Source organism: Arvicanthis niloticus, chromosome 6 (genome assembly GCF_011762505.2).
Source record: "Arvicanthis niloticus isolate mArvNil1 chromosome 6, mArvNil1.pat.X, whole genome shotgun sequence".
Classification (NCBI taxonomy): domain Eukaryota; kingdom Metazoa; phylum Chordata; class Mammalia; order Rodentia; family Muridae; genus Arvicanthis; species Arvicanthis niloticus.
Window position 1 is genome coordinate 27,043,223 of NC_047663.1, and position 12,966 is coordinate 27,056,188.

Here is a 12,966-nt window from a genome sequence, read left to right on the forward strand (position 1 = left end):
ACACGGTGAGGGTGGATGGAGGGACACCTTGAAAGAAAAAAGCAACTATGACAAAATGGGAGGTTGGGGACGAAGAGAAAACAAAAGGAGATCTTGTTAACTGTCGGGCTTATGGGCTCCGCTCCTTTCCCTGAACACAACAAGCATTCAAACGTTCTGTTCTACATGGACAGTGACCACACAGCTCAGACAAGTTACAACAAGCCAATTTCCATCTCTTTCTGTGTGCTGGTGTATGTGTATTTGTTTGTGTGTGCATTTGTGTGCAAGTGTATGTACACATGGAGACCAAAGTCTTCATCAATTGCTTTTCTACTAAATTTTAAATTGTTTTGTTTGGTTTGGGGGGACAGGGTCTTAACTATGTAGACCAGGCTGGCCTGCAACTCAAAGATTTGCCTTCCTCTGCCTCTTGAGTGCTGGGATTAAAATTGTGTTCTATCATACTGAAACTTATTTTTTTTTCCAATTATTCTCTCTGTATGATATGTGTGGGAATACAGGGAAGTGCATGCCACAGTGCATGTGGAGGTCAGAGGACAACCTTCAGGAGTCAGTTCTCTCCTTCAAAAATGGGATCCAGGGCCTGAAGTCAGGTCAAGCTTGTGAAGCAAGTGCTTCTACACACTGAACCATCCTACCAGCTCCATCTCACTTTTGAGACATGGTCTCTCACTAAACCTGGAGTTCACATATTCAGCTAGGCTGGCCAGCTTATGAGCTCAGAGATGTCCCTATGCCCACTCCCCACAGTGCTGGGGAAACAGGGAAAGTGCACCCTGCTTTAACGTGGGTGCTGCGACTCTGAATCAGCTCATGCTCACACAGCAGGCACTGTGGCAACTGAGCCATCTCTCCAAGCCCTTCCTTCATTTTTTGTCTCTTACTTAAAAACACAAAACGTACAAAACAAACAACAAAACATTATATACATGGGAACTTTATTATATAGAAAATTTTTTATAATATTTGTTAAATAAGATTTTGCCTTACAAGGTTGAAAGTTACTGGAAAAGAAAGCGTATACACAAACATACAAACATTAGGACGTGACGGACATAAATCTATAGAGAGGAAAGTGATCTTGTAGAGGGGTCAGTTACCTCCAAGAAAGATGCCAGGCAAGGCTTCCTAGATGGAGCTTCCTCCCAGAGACCAAGCCTCTGTTGTTCCCCCTACTGGGTGCTATTAAATACCACAAGAACCCCACTCCTGGTTAACCAAAAGCAAGAAGAGGGCTGTGCTTTGGCAGATCATGTGCCCCAGGCTTCTTTCTCATCAGGAATGTGAGAGTAGTGGTACCAGGAGTTACCCCACATGGAGGGCTAAGTTGTTTATGTGGCACGATGCCACTTGTGCCCACCCCCTGCCGTAGGAATGCACCCTCCACATTTCTTCCCAGGTGCTTTTTATGGTTTCACTCAGTCACACATAAGAAAAATATCCTCTTACAAGCACCATCTACATAGGCACATCTTCCCCATACCATTCCAAACACAGTACCCATAACCATGACTCCAGAGGTAGGAACATCAGTCTGCCCCCAGTTCCCTGCCTGTCCTTGGTGAGCTATTCATTCCAGATGGCAACTGGATACCTCAGAACAGCCAGAAACACTGAAAAGCCACCACCATACCACATACTCAGGGCTTCCCATTATCCACCATCTACAGCTCACAGGACAAGTCCAAGGTGTGGAAAATCCATTGTGTGATCGCCTTGGGATGCTGAAGGAACAGATTTATCTCTGTAGCTCATTTCTAGTTCTCTTTTAATCAGTTTATTCAGGTGCACTTTCAGCCTGGAATATAGATACACATCAAAAGGACAACCAGAGCTGGAGATGTGTGAGGCAGGTGGTAGGGATGCCATGCTGCAGCAAGTTAACAAAAGACTTCCACGTGTGAGAAGATACCTTTGCTTAGCCATGCAAAAGGGCTTTGTCAGTCACATGGTTGTGGGCAGGGTTTTTTTCTGGGTCTCAGTTTCCCTATCTGCAAGAAAAACAACAACAACAACAAAAATGCCATCCTTACCAGTAGGGCATGGTGAAGATGGATAAACAACATCTGAGTACCAATTGTCTGGAGTTGTCTGAGCAATGCAGGTGAATCTCAGGCCTTTCAGATTTGGAATTCTCAGCCTCTTACTACAGAAACAGCTGTATTATTACTTTTCTGTTGTGAACATGGACTGATTGATGTGATGGTTCCACTGGAGAAGCATCTAGTGCTTCCCTCAGGTTAAGTGGTGCTTGTCCCCAAGGATGCAGCTCCCACAGCACTCTTCTCCCCTCTCCATTCAGACTATGCTGTATTTACTCTATATGCTGTATAGAGGGGATGTATGGCTGCATCCCCTCAATCTTCTACACTACCCACATCCACCTCCCCACCTCCCCACCTCCCTCCCCATCCTGAATAATGTCTGATGAGCATGAGTTAAGCGGATGATTCCCCCATCCCAGGACAGTAGGACAGGTTTCTGCCAGCCTACAGCTGTGGGGCAAGGAAAGCACATGTTGTCAACAGTGGTTCTCTCAAAACTATGAAGTTGATCAGACAGGCTCAGAAAACTCATAGTGGACGGAGTGTAAAGGAGGAGCGAGGGAGGAAGGGGAGGGAGGAGGGAAGAAGGGAAAGAAGCTGCCTCCTCTCCTAATCACATGTTCGCTCTGCTCAAAGTCACAGCCAGCTGAGCAGCTTTATTAAACCATCTTGTCTAAGTCACTTGACCCAGGGTTAGAATTAGGGAAAGAGACTGAAGAACGGCCTAAATGTCTAGGGTTAGGACAACGATCACAAACACCTCTCCCCTGCATTTCCGCACTTTAGCAGGGGAAGAGAAGGAACAGCAGCACCTGGGATGGTGCCTGGCATGGGGGAGGGGGCTTTCAACCTGATCACCTGGGAAAGCCACCCCAGGGCACACTATAACTCTGCTGCCTGGCCTAAAAAGCCACTAACTTTGCAATTCCTGCTTCTCCTTGCTGTACAGTATAACACTATGAAAAAAATTGGCACTGGTCTATCTGGTGTAAAAGGACACTGGGCACTCGTCTCAGTCTCCTCGATCCACCAACCACACCTATTTCTAGGCCAAAGCCTGGTAGCTCAGACTTTAAACAAAACTATAACAAAATCCTACAGATTGTTTCTTTCCATGGATCAACCTGGTGACTGCCCATGTTTGTCCCTGTGTTGGGAAGAGAACCTACAGGCCTAGCAAAGACTTCCATGGAAATGCAACATCTTTGTCACCAGCTGGGCTTGAAGCCCAAAAGCCAGGCTGAAAAGAAGCCCAATGATTTAAGGAGAGAACACTGACTCTTTGGGGAATGGGAAGGTTGTTCTGCAAGTAGCTGGAGAGGGATTCTAGAGGGGGAACAGTGCATGGGGACCAGAAGGGGAAAGGCCATTACAAGTGAGCCTGGGGGAGGTGTGGCTTCCTTCTGCACTCCACTGCCTTTCCAGCAACTCAATCCAACAAGTATTTATTGAGCATGACACTCCCCACTTCGCCCAGGCCCTCCCTCAGCAAAGGCACTCCAATCTGTTCAAGCTGTGGGGTTTGTTCTACTGCACTTTAAATACTAGGTACCGACTTAAAAAAAAAAGGCACACACACAATTTCCAGGATGGGCAGAAGGCACTCCAGAGATTTGAGAACACTGCTGCCCAGACAAGACTACAGCAATGGCACTGTGTGTGTGTGTGTGTGTGTGTGTGTGTGTGTGTGCAATAGAACCCAAAGCTTTGCACATGCTAGGCACATGCTTTAAACCCTATAATACATCCCAGGGTCCAAAAACAAGGTCACTTTTAAAAGAGAAAGGAGAGAAGACAATAGAAACCTAATTGGAAAATACATTGGCCAATTTAGAAAGAAAGAGAGAGAGAGAGGACTATTCAAAACCCTGTAGTTCTATAATTAACCCAGCACACACTAACTAGCCGCTCATTCTTCACCCTCTCCAGCTTGAATTTAGAATGCATTCACTTGTGGATATGCTACAGCTTATGTCTTACAGCTGTGTGTCAAATCCCACCTTTGGTCTTAACACTTCAATGTTCTCCTGAAGGTTGTCATTTCAGATCCCAGGACAGGGGACTCAGAAAGCAGAACTGCTGGTACACTAACCTGTTCCCTAACAAGGTGGTTCTCTGGAAAAAGTTGCCTGCCATGAGCAGATAGGGAGCTATGGTGGGGAGGGGGGCCCTAAATTTACACTACCATGTCCACCATTTAAGATGACACATTCTTACAGCCTCCAACAGAATGCACCCCAATTCTTAACCATGGCCCAACTGCATGAGAGCAATCAAATCCTTTAGAAGAATCTTCCCAGGCTTCCACACACCCCTTTTAATAGGAAGCTGGAAGCACAAACTGCTAATGTGCAGGCGGGTGAAGCCTAAGGCACTCCATCCTCCCCCAGTGTCAGCTATCTAGGGCTCGTGAGCAAACCCACAGACCTGTGTGCCTGAACAGGGCAGGGTAAATGTCTGTACATGGCCAAGACTTCAGTTCCAGGTTCCCCAGGGCTGGACTTGCAGTTTTCCCATTATGAAATACTCTGATAGCGTTCTTTTAAGATTGGCTGTGGTACTCCCACACGGGAAAAGCAACTGAAGCTTACTCAGCCTGAGGACAACCATTTAAATGACTCTAAAGCGAGACATGCAGCTTTGTTGTGACTCTAGGGAGAGAGCAACATGCCAGAAAGCTAGGATGTCCAGTGGGCACTGTGAGCTGCAAGGCTTCATGTTCACAGCCAGCTGTGCCCAGGAACGACAACCCATCTGGAGCTCCGCACAGCAGCAGGAACTGGAGCACAGATAATTTATGAACTTCAAATAGCATCCTCAACTCTTCCCTCTCTGAGACCAGGATTTGTTTCTGACCTAACTATGTGAATAGATTTGGCTAGTGTTTGGTTAATTCATACTCTGCAAACCAAATAATGGAATCTCTGTGAGGCTGCAACTCAGGCAGAGGAGAAAGCTGAGAGCAGTTCCTACTCAGCTTCCCTTGGCTTCAACTCCCTCTTCTAAGATAGAGAAGAACAACTTCTGTATTAGAAGGGCAGAAATTCTATACCAGGAGGGCAAAAATTATTAAGTCATCAAGAGATTGTCCACACTCTTTAAAACAAACTTGCTGTTGGGCATCTGTGGTGGTTAATTGTGATTGCCACCTTGTTGGAGCCTAGAATCCTGGAAGGAACAAGCCTCTGGGTATGTCTCTATTAAGTTAATGAAAGATGGAAGACCTACCCTATATGTAGGTGACAGGATTCCTAGGACCGCCTAGAAAGAGAGCTGAGCACCAGGATTCTCTCTCTGTTTCCTGAGTGCAGATATAATACAGGCACCAAGCTCCTGCTCCCTCCTTCCCTGTCGGGCAGGACTATACCCTTCAACTATGAGCCAAAATAAACTCTTCCTTCCTTTTCAGTCAGGTATTTTGTCTCAGCAACAAGACAAGTAACACATATAGTATCCACTTGTTCTATGAAGTAGGACAGAAACACTAGGTTTACCTTCCCAGCCTTAGAAGGGCTCCAGGCTGCCCATAGAACAAGATTAAGACCAGGTAAAACCAGGCAGAAACGTGAGCTAGTGTCAAGTAGTGCTTGATACACATGACAGTGTACATAAAACCCCAAAACCAGACCTGTCAGACAATGTCACATCATAAAGTCTGAATCCTTTAGCACAAAGACTCAGTGTGAGATTGGTAAGAACCTAGAAGCAGCTGTTTAATTCCCAACTACAGCTATGATTGAGGAATAGCATGGACCTGGGGCCTCCCATATGACTCAGAACACACTGACCTCAGCAGTAAATGCAGGCAGAGTTCTTTTGGCTACTGAGCCCACCAAACTCCTTGGGCAACACTCGAATTCACATCATCACCATGAAAATTTTGTAACGCTGCCTCATATTTCCTAGAGATCCATATCTGAACCAGAGAGAACAATATCCTCTTACCGCCACACCCCACAATGTTCTCACCTCCTTTCTACCAAGGTCTTAACTCTGAGTTATATAAGGATTTCTCATACTATCTAATACTGTGCTATCCTGAAGAATACACAGACCCATACTGCTTTGGGTACCTAAAAGGTTGGCACTCATCGCTACTAGAAACTGGAGGCCCCTGAATTCAAGAAAGTCATCACTATTGATAAAATATTTAAGGCTCAGATGCTTCAAAAATACACTTTATGACCACACCTGGGCCTGGAAAAACTATGGAAGACAGCAGTTAACAGTATCAGGCTAGGGAGAGCCCAAGAGTTCAGTGCTTCCCAAATAGAAGCCATCTCAATCATAGGTTACAGAAATACAGGAAATAGCCACTCAGGAGAGCAACTCTCTATGTCCCTCTGGGGAATCTAGTATTTTAGGGCAGCCATGACTACTTTCAACTCTCACTGATTTGTTGAGAAAACTAAAAGAAAAAATCAAAACAGGAGCTATGCCTCACATGATTTCCATTTAATTTTTAAAATATGTTCTCTGTAGTCTGAGTTGTTAGGTTGAGGGTAGGGGGCCATAAGAAAAGAGGGGGGACAAATTTGCTTAACTGTTAAGCTTTTATGTAAATTCAAATGAGCTATGTCTACTGAACACATGTCACCTGACAACCATGGTGGTGGGGGATCTGTACTCACACATGCTGATCTGCCACAAAGACTGGGAACTGACTAGAAACAGATGCTTCCATTTCCCCTAAAATATGAGTAGGGACCCAGGATTGTTACCTTACCCTACCTTAGGGTTTTCTGAGGAAGTGTACATTACATACACTTGAAACTGATTTTTATACTGAAGTAAGAGTCAGGTGTATTTTTCAGGACAAGGAGGGATGAACTTTTATACAATGACTCAACTCTGCCACTGACAGCATGAAAACAGACACAGACAATATCTAAAGAGTGTGGCTGTATTCCAATAAAACTTTATTTACAAAAACAGGCTCAGGGCCAGATATAACCAACCTACAGGCTATAATTACCAGCTCCTGGTTTAAGAAGGTTCTGGTGGAGTACGGTAGTTCCCAGGCAGCATCTGGTTTCCCAGGTTTGGAGAAATAATTAGCATAGTTTAATTAAGTGTTATCTTCATGGGGCAGGACATGTGGCTCTGTGGTAGTGTTTGTATAGCATGCACAAAGTCCTGGGTTTGATCCTAAGCACCACAAAATGAACAACAAAACTGTTGCTTCCATTCTAGGGATATGGAGAAGGGAACTCTAAAGATAGGTAAGACTGGAACCCAGAAAAATTCAATTCCTACTTCTCTTTTATCTATCATCTCTGGTTCTGGAAGAACACAAAAGTTAGCAGCCTCAAACTGGCTACACACACACACACACACACACACACACACACAGAGAGAGAGAGAGAGAGAGAGAGAGAGAGACAGAGAGACAGAGAGAGACAGAGAGACAGAGAGAGACAGAAAGAGAGAGAGACAGAGAGAGAAAGTGAGTTAATTTAATTCAAGGGGCAATTGCAGTAAGAAATATACCTTGGTTTCAATTACTCACCAGTGGCTCATGGTTTTCTTAGAGTTGGCCCTCATTTGTCTCTCAGCTTTCCCAGCTCCAGCTCATAAAAAAAAGAAGCCGTTCCTCCTCGCTTTATGAAGACATCCCTTCTGGATGAACGGTCACAGAAGGTAAACCCGCTCTTTGCACCATAACCCTTTAAACGAGGCCTAATCTATCTTGTCAAGAACACAGCGGGGAGTGTGGTGCAAGATAACTGCACAGGCAGAGTATTACATCTTTGGGGATGGGAAACAGAAACGATGACGACACTTAATTGTTCCTGAAACCCAGTCCAGCTCGCAGGCTTTTTTAAACAGTTGTGTTCCTGAGCCCCATTTAGAGAGCTTGCTCTAAAAGATGACAGACTCAAAATTTGAGAGGCCCTGAAATTCTGAAACCTGCAGCACTGGTTTCAGAGCAGTCTGGGTTTGCTCTTTGAAGCTTGAAAAGGCAGTGGACTCTCCCGAACAGTGCTCACACAGTAGCTCAGTGCAGAGAACAGCAGTGAGAGGACACACTTTTTACAGCACCTTTACTGTGCCAGGCACTCTTCTAAGCTCTTCACAAACTCATTTAATTCTTATGATATAGATATTCTTATCCACAGAAGAAAGGAAGTCCAGAAATTTCCTCAAGAGTATATACCAGCTAGTAAGTGGAAGAGCCTGTATTTAAAACCCAGACTACAAATCTCATTCTTTTTAGGATCTGTGAGAGCAAAAAATGTCCCTGTTACATGCCCTAATGGCCTAGGGGAAAACACTCCTGCACACTTCCCAAGGCATAGAAGGAATAGAAACAACCAGAAGATACAGGAATATGACTGAGGTTAACCTGCCCAAGGCTAATAGGTCCCAAGTCAAAGACCAGGCACACAACCCCCTCCCATCTCTCTTTAGTGCTTAGCCACAAAGAAGACCAAGAGGCTCAGGCTACTATTTCGTCCCTCTCTCTCTATGCCTACTGAAAACATAATGATAATCCCACTCCATAAGCAAATGTCTTTTTAATACCTCTGAGATACTAACAGGTGGAGAAACAATGGACCAAACAAATACATAATGCAGGAATCCATTCAATCTGCCCTAAGTCACCTGACAAGTTACACAGACCTCTGGTTTCCTGTTTTCATCAGTATCTTTAGAGACCCTGGTCCAGCAAAAGAAGACCATGTAATGAAACCCAAGCATGCAAGCCTACATTCCTCCCTTTGCACAGCCCCCACCACTGCTTTCCCTTTTAATGCTAGCTCTGTAGGGATCACAGAACAACTGCTCTTAAAATGATTGCTACATGATTTCTAACTACTGCACGGTCAAGGCTTCTGTCGATTTCTACCGAAAGTGACGAAGGTTCTGGTGTTTGCTGCTCTAGCTTCCCTGGGTTTCAAGGAAGCCCAAACAAAACCAACAGGTTTGTAGTCTTGTGGTTTGCTTTATAGTTGATGATAGGCATGAGTTTGTCTGGGCATTGCCTTCTTCTACACCACCAGATTCTACTACACATACTTTGACTACTTGGTCACCATCTTGCTACCAGATTTCACCAAGTTCTGCATTCCCGAATGTGATACTAACACATACAGTGAGGTCCAAATAGACTTGACTTTCTGCCTCCAAGACCTGATGAATCCCATCTAGCAGGACTCTTGTAACAGAATACCTTCAGGATATGCAACATCCAAGCTTAGTAATCTGCAAAAAGTGCAAGAGACCAGTGTAGAGAATGTCACAGTAGGATGGCAGGGACCATAACTTCTGTACATTTGGTACAAACTCAGGCTTAGGAAGTGTGCAATGATCCTTTCACATCTGGTGTAAATCAAACGCAAACTTCACTTTTAACTTACAGCCAACGTCCTCATGCAAGTAGGTTCCCTTTCCGTTCCAAAGGGCCTGCATTTGTGGGTCCCATCACAGTCTTGAGTGTGAAAGCAAGGTTAAATTTGCTCCACCCTAGTTTCCCCACACCCACCACATCAAGCTGCTATTAAGAAACTGCCTCGGCGCTGTTCAGAAAGTGGGGTATTTGCCACAACATACTTGATTGTAAGCACTCCACTGCCACGTTGGCTGGGAATGCTCAGGACAAAACACCTCCAGAGGAGGTGAGAAAGTAGGGTGCAAACTGCCCAACTCCTGTACATAAGCACACACGCACAGAATGATTGGAAAGGGACAGCCATATTAAGCAGGTCAGAGATAGGGGAGCATACAACTTCTGGGCTACACCGAGAGGAATGTAGAAAATCGGTAACAGAGGTACGTTTGCACCGAAGTAAAAGCCGTTAAACTAACTTATTCCAACGGGCTGGATTCAAATCATCTCCTGGAAGAAGCATAATGGAAAGCGCACGTGAAGTGGTAGAGAAAGGAACTCGAGAGCCATGGAGGGGGACGCTGGGGCCAAACTCAAGCTGGAGAAGTAACACATGGCTCCACCCGGCTCTCTTCCATGCCCCTCCCCCTCACCGAGCAGGCGTCCAGCGCCCACCGGTTCTGGCTCCCAGTAAAGCCCTCGACTCAGGGCTCCCACAACACTCCTTGCACGCGCTCTAGCACTTCGCACACCGCCCAGGCGGACACATAGGACCACTTTTCGGTTACGCCCCCCAAAGCTAGTTTCCATCTGCCAGGTCCCTCCCCTCAGGTCCCGGCCCAGACACCCGGCACCCCGTCTCGGAATTGCACCTCAGGTTCGCAGCTGCTCGCCTTCGCTCCCTCCGCCCTCGCGAACTCTGAGCGCCCCCTTTTCTCTTCTCTCACCTCCCATCCACTTCCCCCTCACACTTCTAGTACTCTCCAGCCCGTTGCCCCAGCACCCGCTCCGGACCCGGCTCACCTGCGCGGCCACCCGCGTCCCGGCGCTGGTGCGGCTGCTGCAGCTGGAAGGGAACTGTAGCCCGGAGTGGCTGCAGACCGACCCGGGCGGAGCCAGCGGGCGCCGGTGGAGAGCAGCCCCGCCGGAGACTCCCCGCCCCTCCGCGCCCGGGCCCCCAGGAACCTCCGCCTCGGCCGCCCGCTGCGGCCCCGGACATGGCCCACCAGGCTACCTGCCGCCTCAACCCCACGGCGAGCCCCACACTGCCCCCAACCCCCGCGGCCGCTACTTATCTGCCCTACGGGAGCGGACCGGCCCCCTCGGCCCAGACTTCCAATTGGTCTTCAGAGTCCCAGGACCTCCCCCTTAACCAATCCACCGCGGGACTCTTCTCTTTCCGAGGATGATTGGTCTATGTGCTTAGCCATCAACACAAAACCCCACCCTCCTGCTGTTCTTTTTTTTCCTTTTCTTTTTTTTTTTTTTTTTTAATGTTCTTAAGGCTCCCGATTGGTCCTTCCAGTAGAGGGCTGGTTCTTCAGCACTGCCAATGAGAAGGTTCAAAGAGGAGGATCGTCCCACCCAGGCCCAGGTAGTATGCAAATATATGCCATGTGATGTCAGGCTGTGCAAGGGGCGGGGCTGGATGTAGATTGGAATCAAACACTAATGAAATCTTTAAACAGGGTAATATCAAACTCTAAGCAGTTTCAGTGGGACTGAGAAAGCCTAACTTCAAAAGCCATTACATTTAGTTTAACCGAAAAAACATTAGTTTTCAATTCTTATGAGATTTCACTACAACTGGCAAACTCCAAACTGAGATTTGATAATTTATACAAGGTTTGCCTATCATTTGCATGAACTTCGCATTAAATTCGTACATTTAATGGCTACCTTGCCTCACATGACACTCATTTGTCTTCTACGTTTCCAAGTCCTTTCCTGAAGCTAGTCCAATCTCAATAAAAAACAGCTGTTAGTCTGTAAATTAACTTGAGACTTTAAAAGGGAGCTGGGAATTTCCCTTCAGAGCCATCCATTGTAAGTGTACCTAGCAAAACAAAGTGACTGATAAATCTGATCAAGTTTGATAGTGACTCCGTTAGGAAATCTTTGTCTTTCCAGCTCAGTTGCTCTCTGACCTACAAGTCAAAGACCAGATGGTCTCCAAAGACAATACTGGCAAGTTGTGAAAATTATATGCTATATATATATGAAGGCATTTTCAGAGAAAAGAAAGGGCAGTATTTAAGATACTATTAAAACTTAGTGCTTCCCAAAAAAAATTGATTACCCTTGCTATTTTGTTCTATATATGGGAAGAAAAAAAAACAGAGTCAATCTATGCTGGTCTGTCTGTGCGAAGGGACAATCCAAGTAATTGGATAATTCCCTCTAGATTTATATTTAGTTATGAATTCTAATTTTGACCTTGCTACCGATTTGTCTTTCTATTTCAGTCTTTGCTGAGTTTAGTGTTAAAAAAAAAAAAAAAAAAAAAAAAAAAAGGTATTCCCTTGAAGCCACACTTACTAATCAGAGGAAAGGAAGTAAACTGGACGTGTGCTACAAGGGTACTGTGGGATCAAATCCTGAAAGCATATAATGCTCAAAGTGAGAATTCAAGAGTTGGTTGGATATTAAAATCAGTCCAGGAGCACAGAACAAACAGAGACAACAGGACATTCTGTGAAAAGATTATCTTTGCAAAAACACTACTTTTATGTTTGAAGGATTTGCTTTGAGATCTGACATACAGATTCTCTGTGATGGAAGGAAACAGTACTCCTTTTCCAGGAGGAGGACAATCTTACTAAATAAATGCCTTATAGGGATGAATAAAAGTCAGCCATTCTCTGGTTAGCTCAGCTTTAAAAAGTACATCTGATGGTTGGGGATGGAGGTTAGGGGAATGACACTTGCCTGGCATGCTCAGAGCTCTAGGTACATGTGATGGCTGGGGATGGAGGGAGGTGAGGGAAGCAGATTGTGTTCTCAATTTCAATGAGCACAACGGCCTCATACACTTCAGATCTTTGCCCTTTATCAAGACTGACTCTGCCCCTGGGTCTCACACCCTCGCTGAGAAAATCAACAGCAATAGCACCTAATATTCAATGATTCCCTTTCTGCATGCCAGATATGTATCAAGTACTTTGCATACTATTTCATTTATTCATTATGACTGAAACTGAGAGGTTGCTACTGTATCCTCTTTACTGAGTCTTTGGGAAGAAGCATCACACTCAGGGTTACCCTGGAGGTGGACTCCAGAGCTGAGCCTTGCTTGATCTCTATACTTATAAAACTTTTCATCCCAGCACTTGGGAGACAGAGGCAGGCAGATTTCTGAGTTCGAGGCCAGCCTGGTCTACAGAGTGAGTTCCAGGATAGCCAGGGCTACACAGAGAAACCCTGTCTCAAAAAAAAAAAAAAAAAAAAAAAAAAAAGACTAAAAAAGTAAAAAGCAAAAAAAAAAAAACTTTTCATGAACTTTTTTCTGCAATGATATGATATGTATCTGACTGGTGTGCCGATACCTATCTAGTGCTTTACAGCTTACACATCATTGTGTTATCTAAT

General features: G+C 45.4%; 1 protein-coding gene across 1 annotated transcript in view; it reads right to left on the bottom strand.

The window, feature by feature from the left end:
• Positions 1 to 10,650, bottom strand: part of Fam117a (family with sequence similarity 117 member A) — a 43,777-nt gene extending 33,127 nt beyond the window's left edge. The window contains exon 1 of the mRNA XM_034504370.2: positions 10,402 to 10,650. Coding sequence (XP_034360261.1) covers positions 10,402 to 10,597 — 196 coding nt within the window. The 5' untranslated portion in view covers positions 10,598 to 10,650. The remainder of the gene's footprint in view (positions 1 to 10,401) is intronic.
• Positions 10,651 to 12,966: the final 2,316 nt, after the last annotated feature.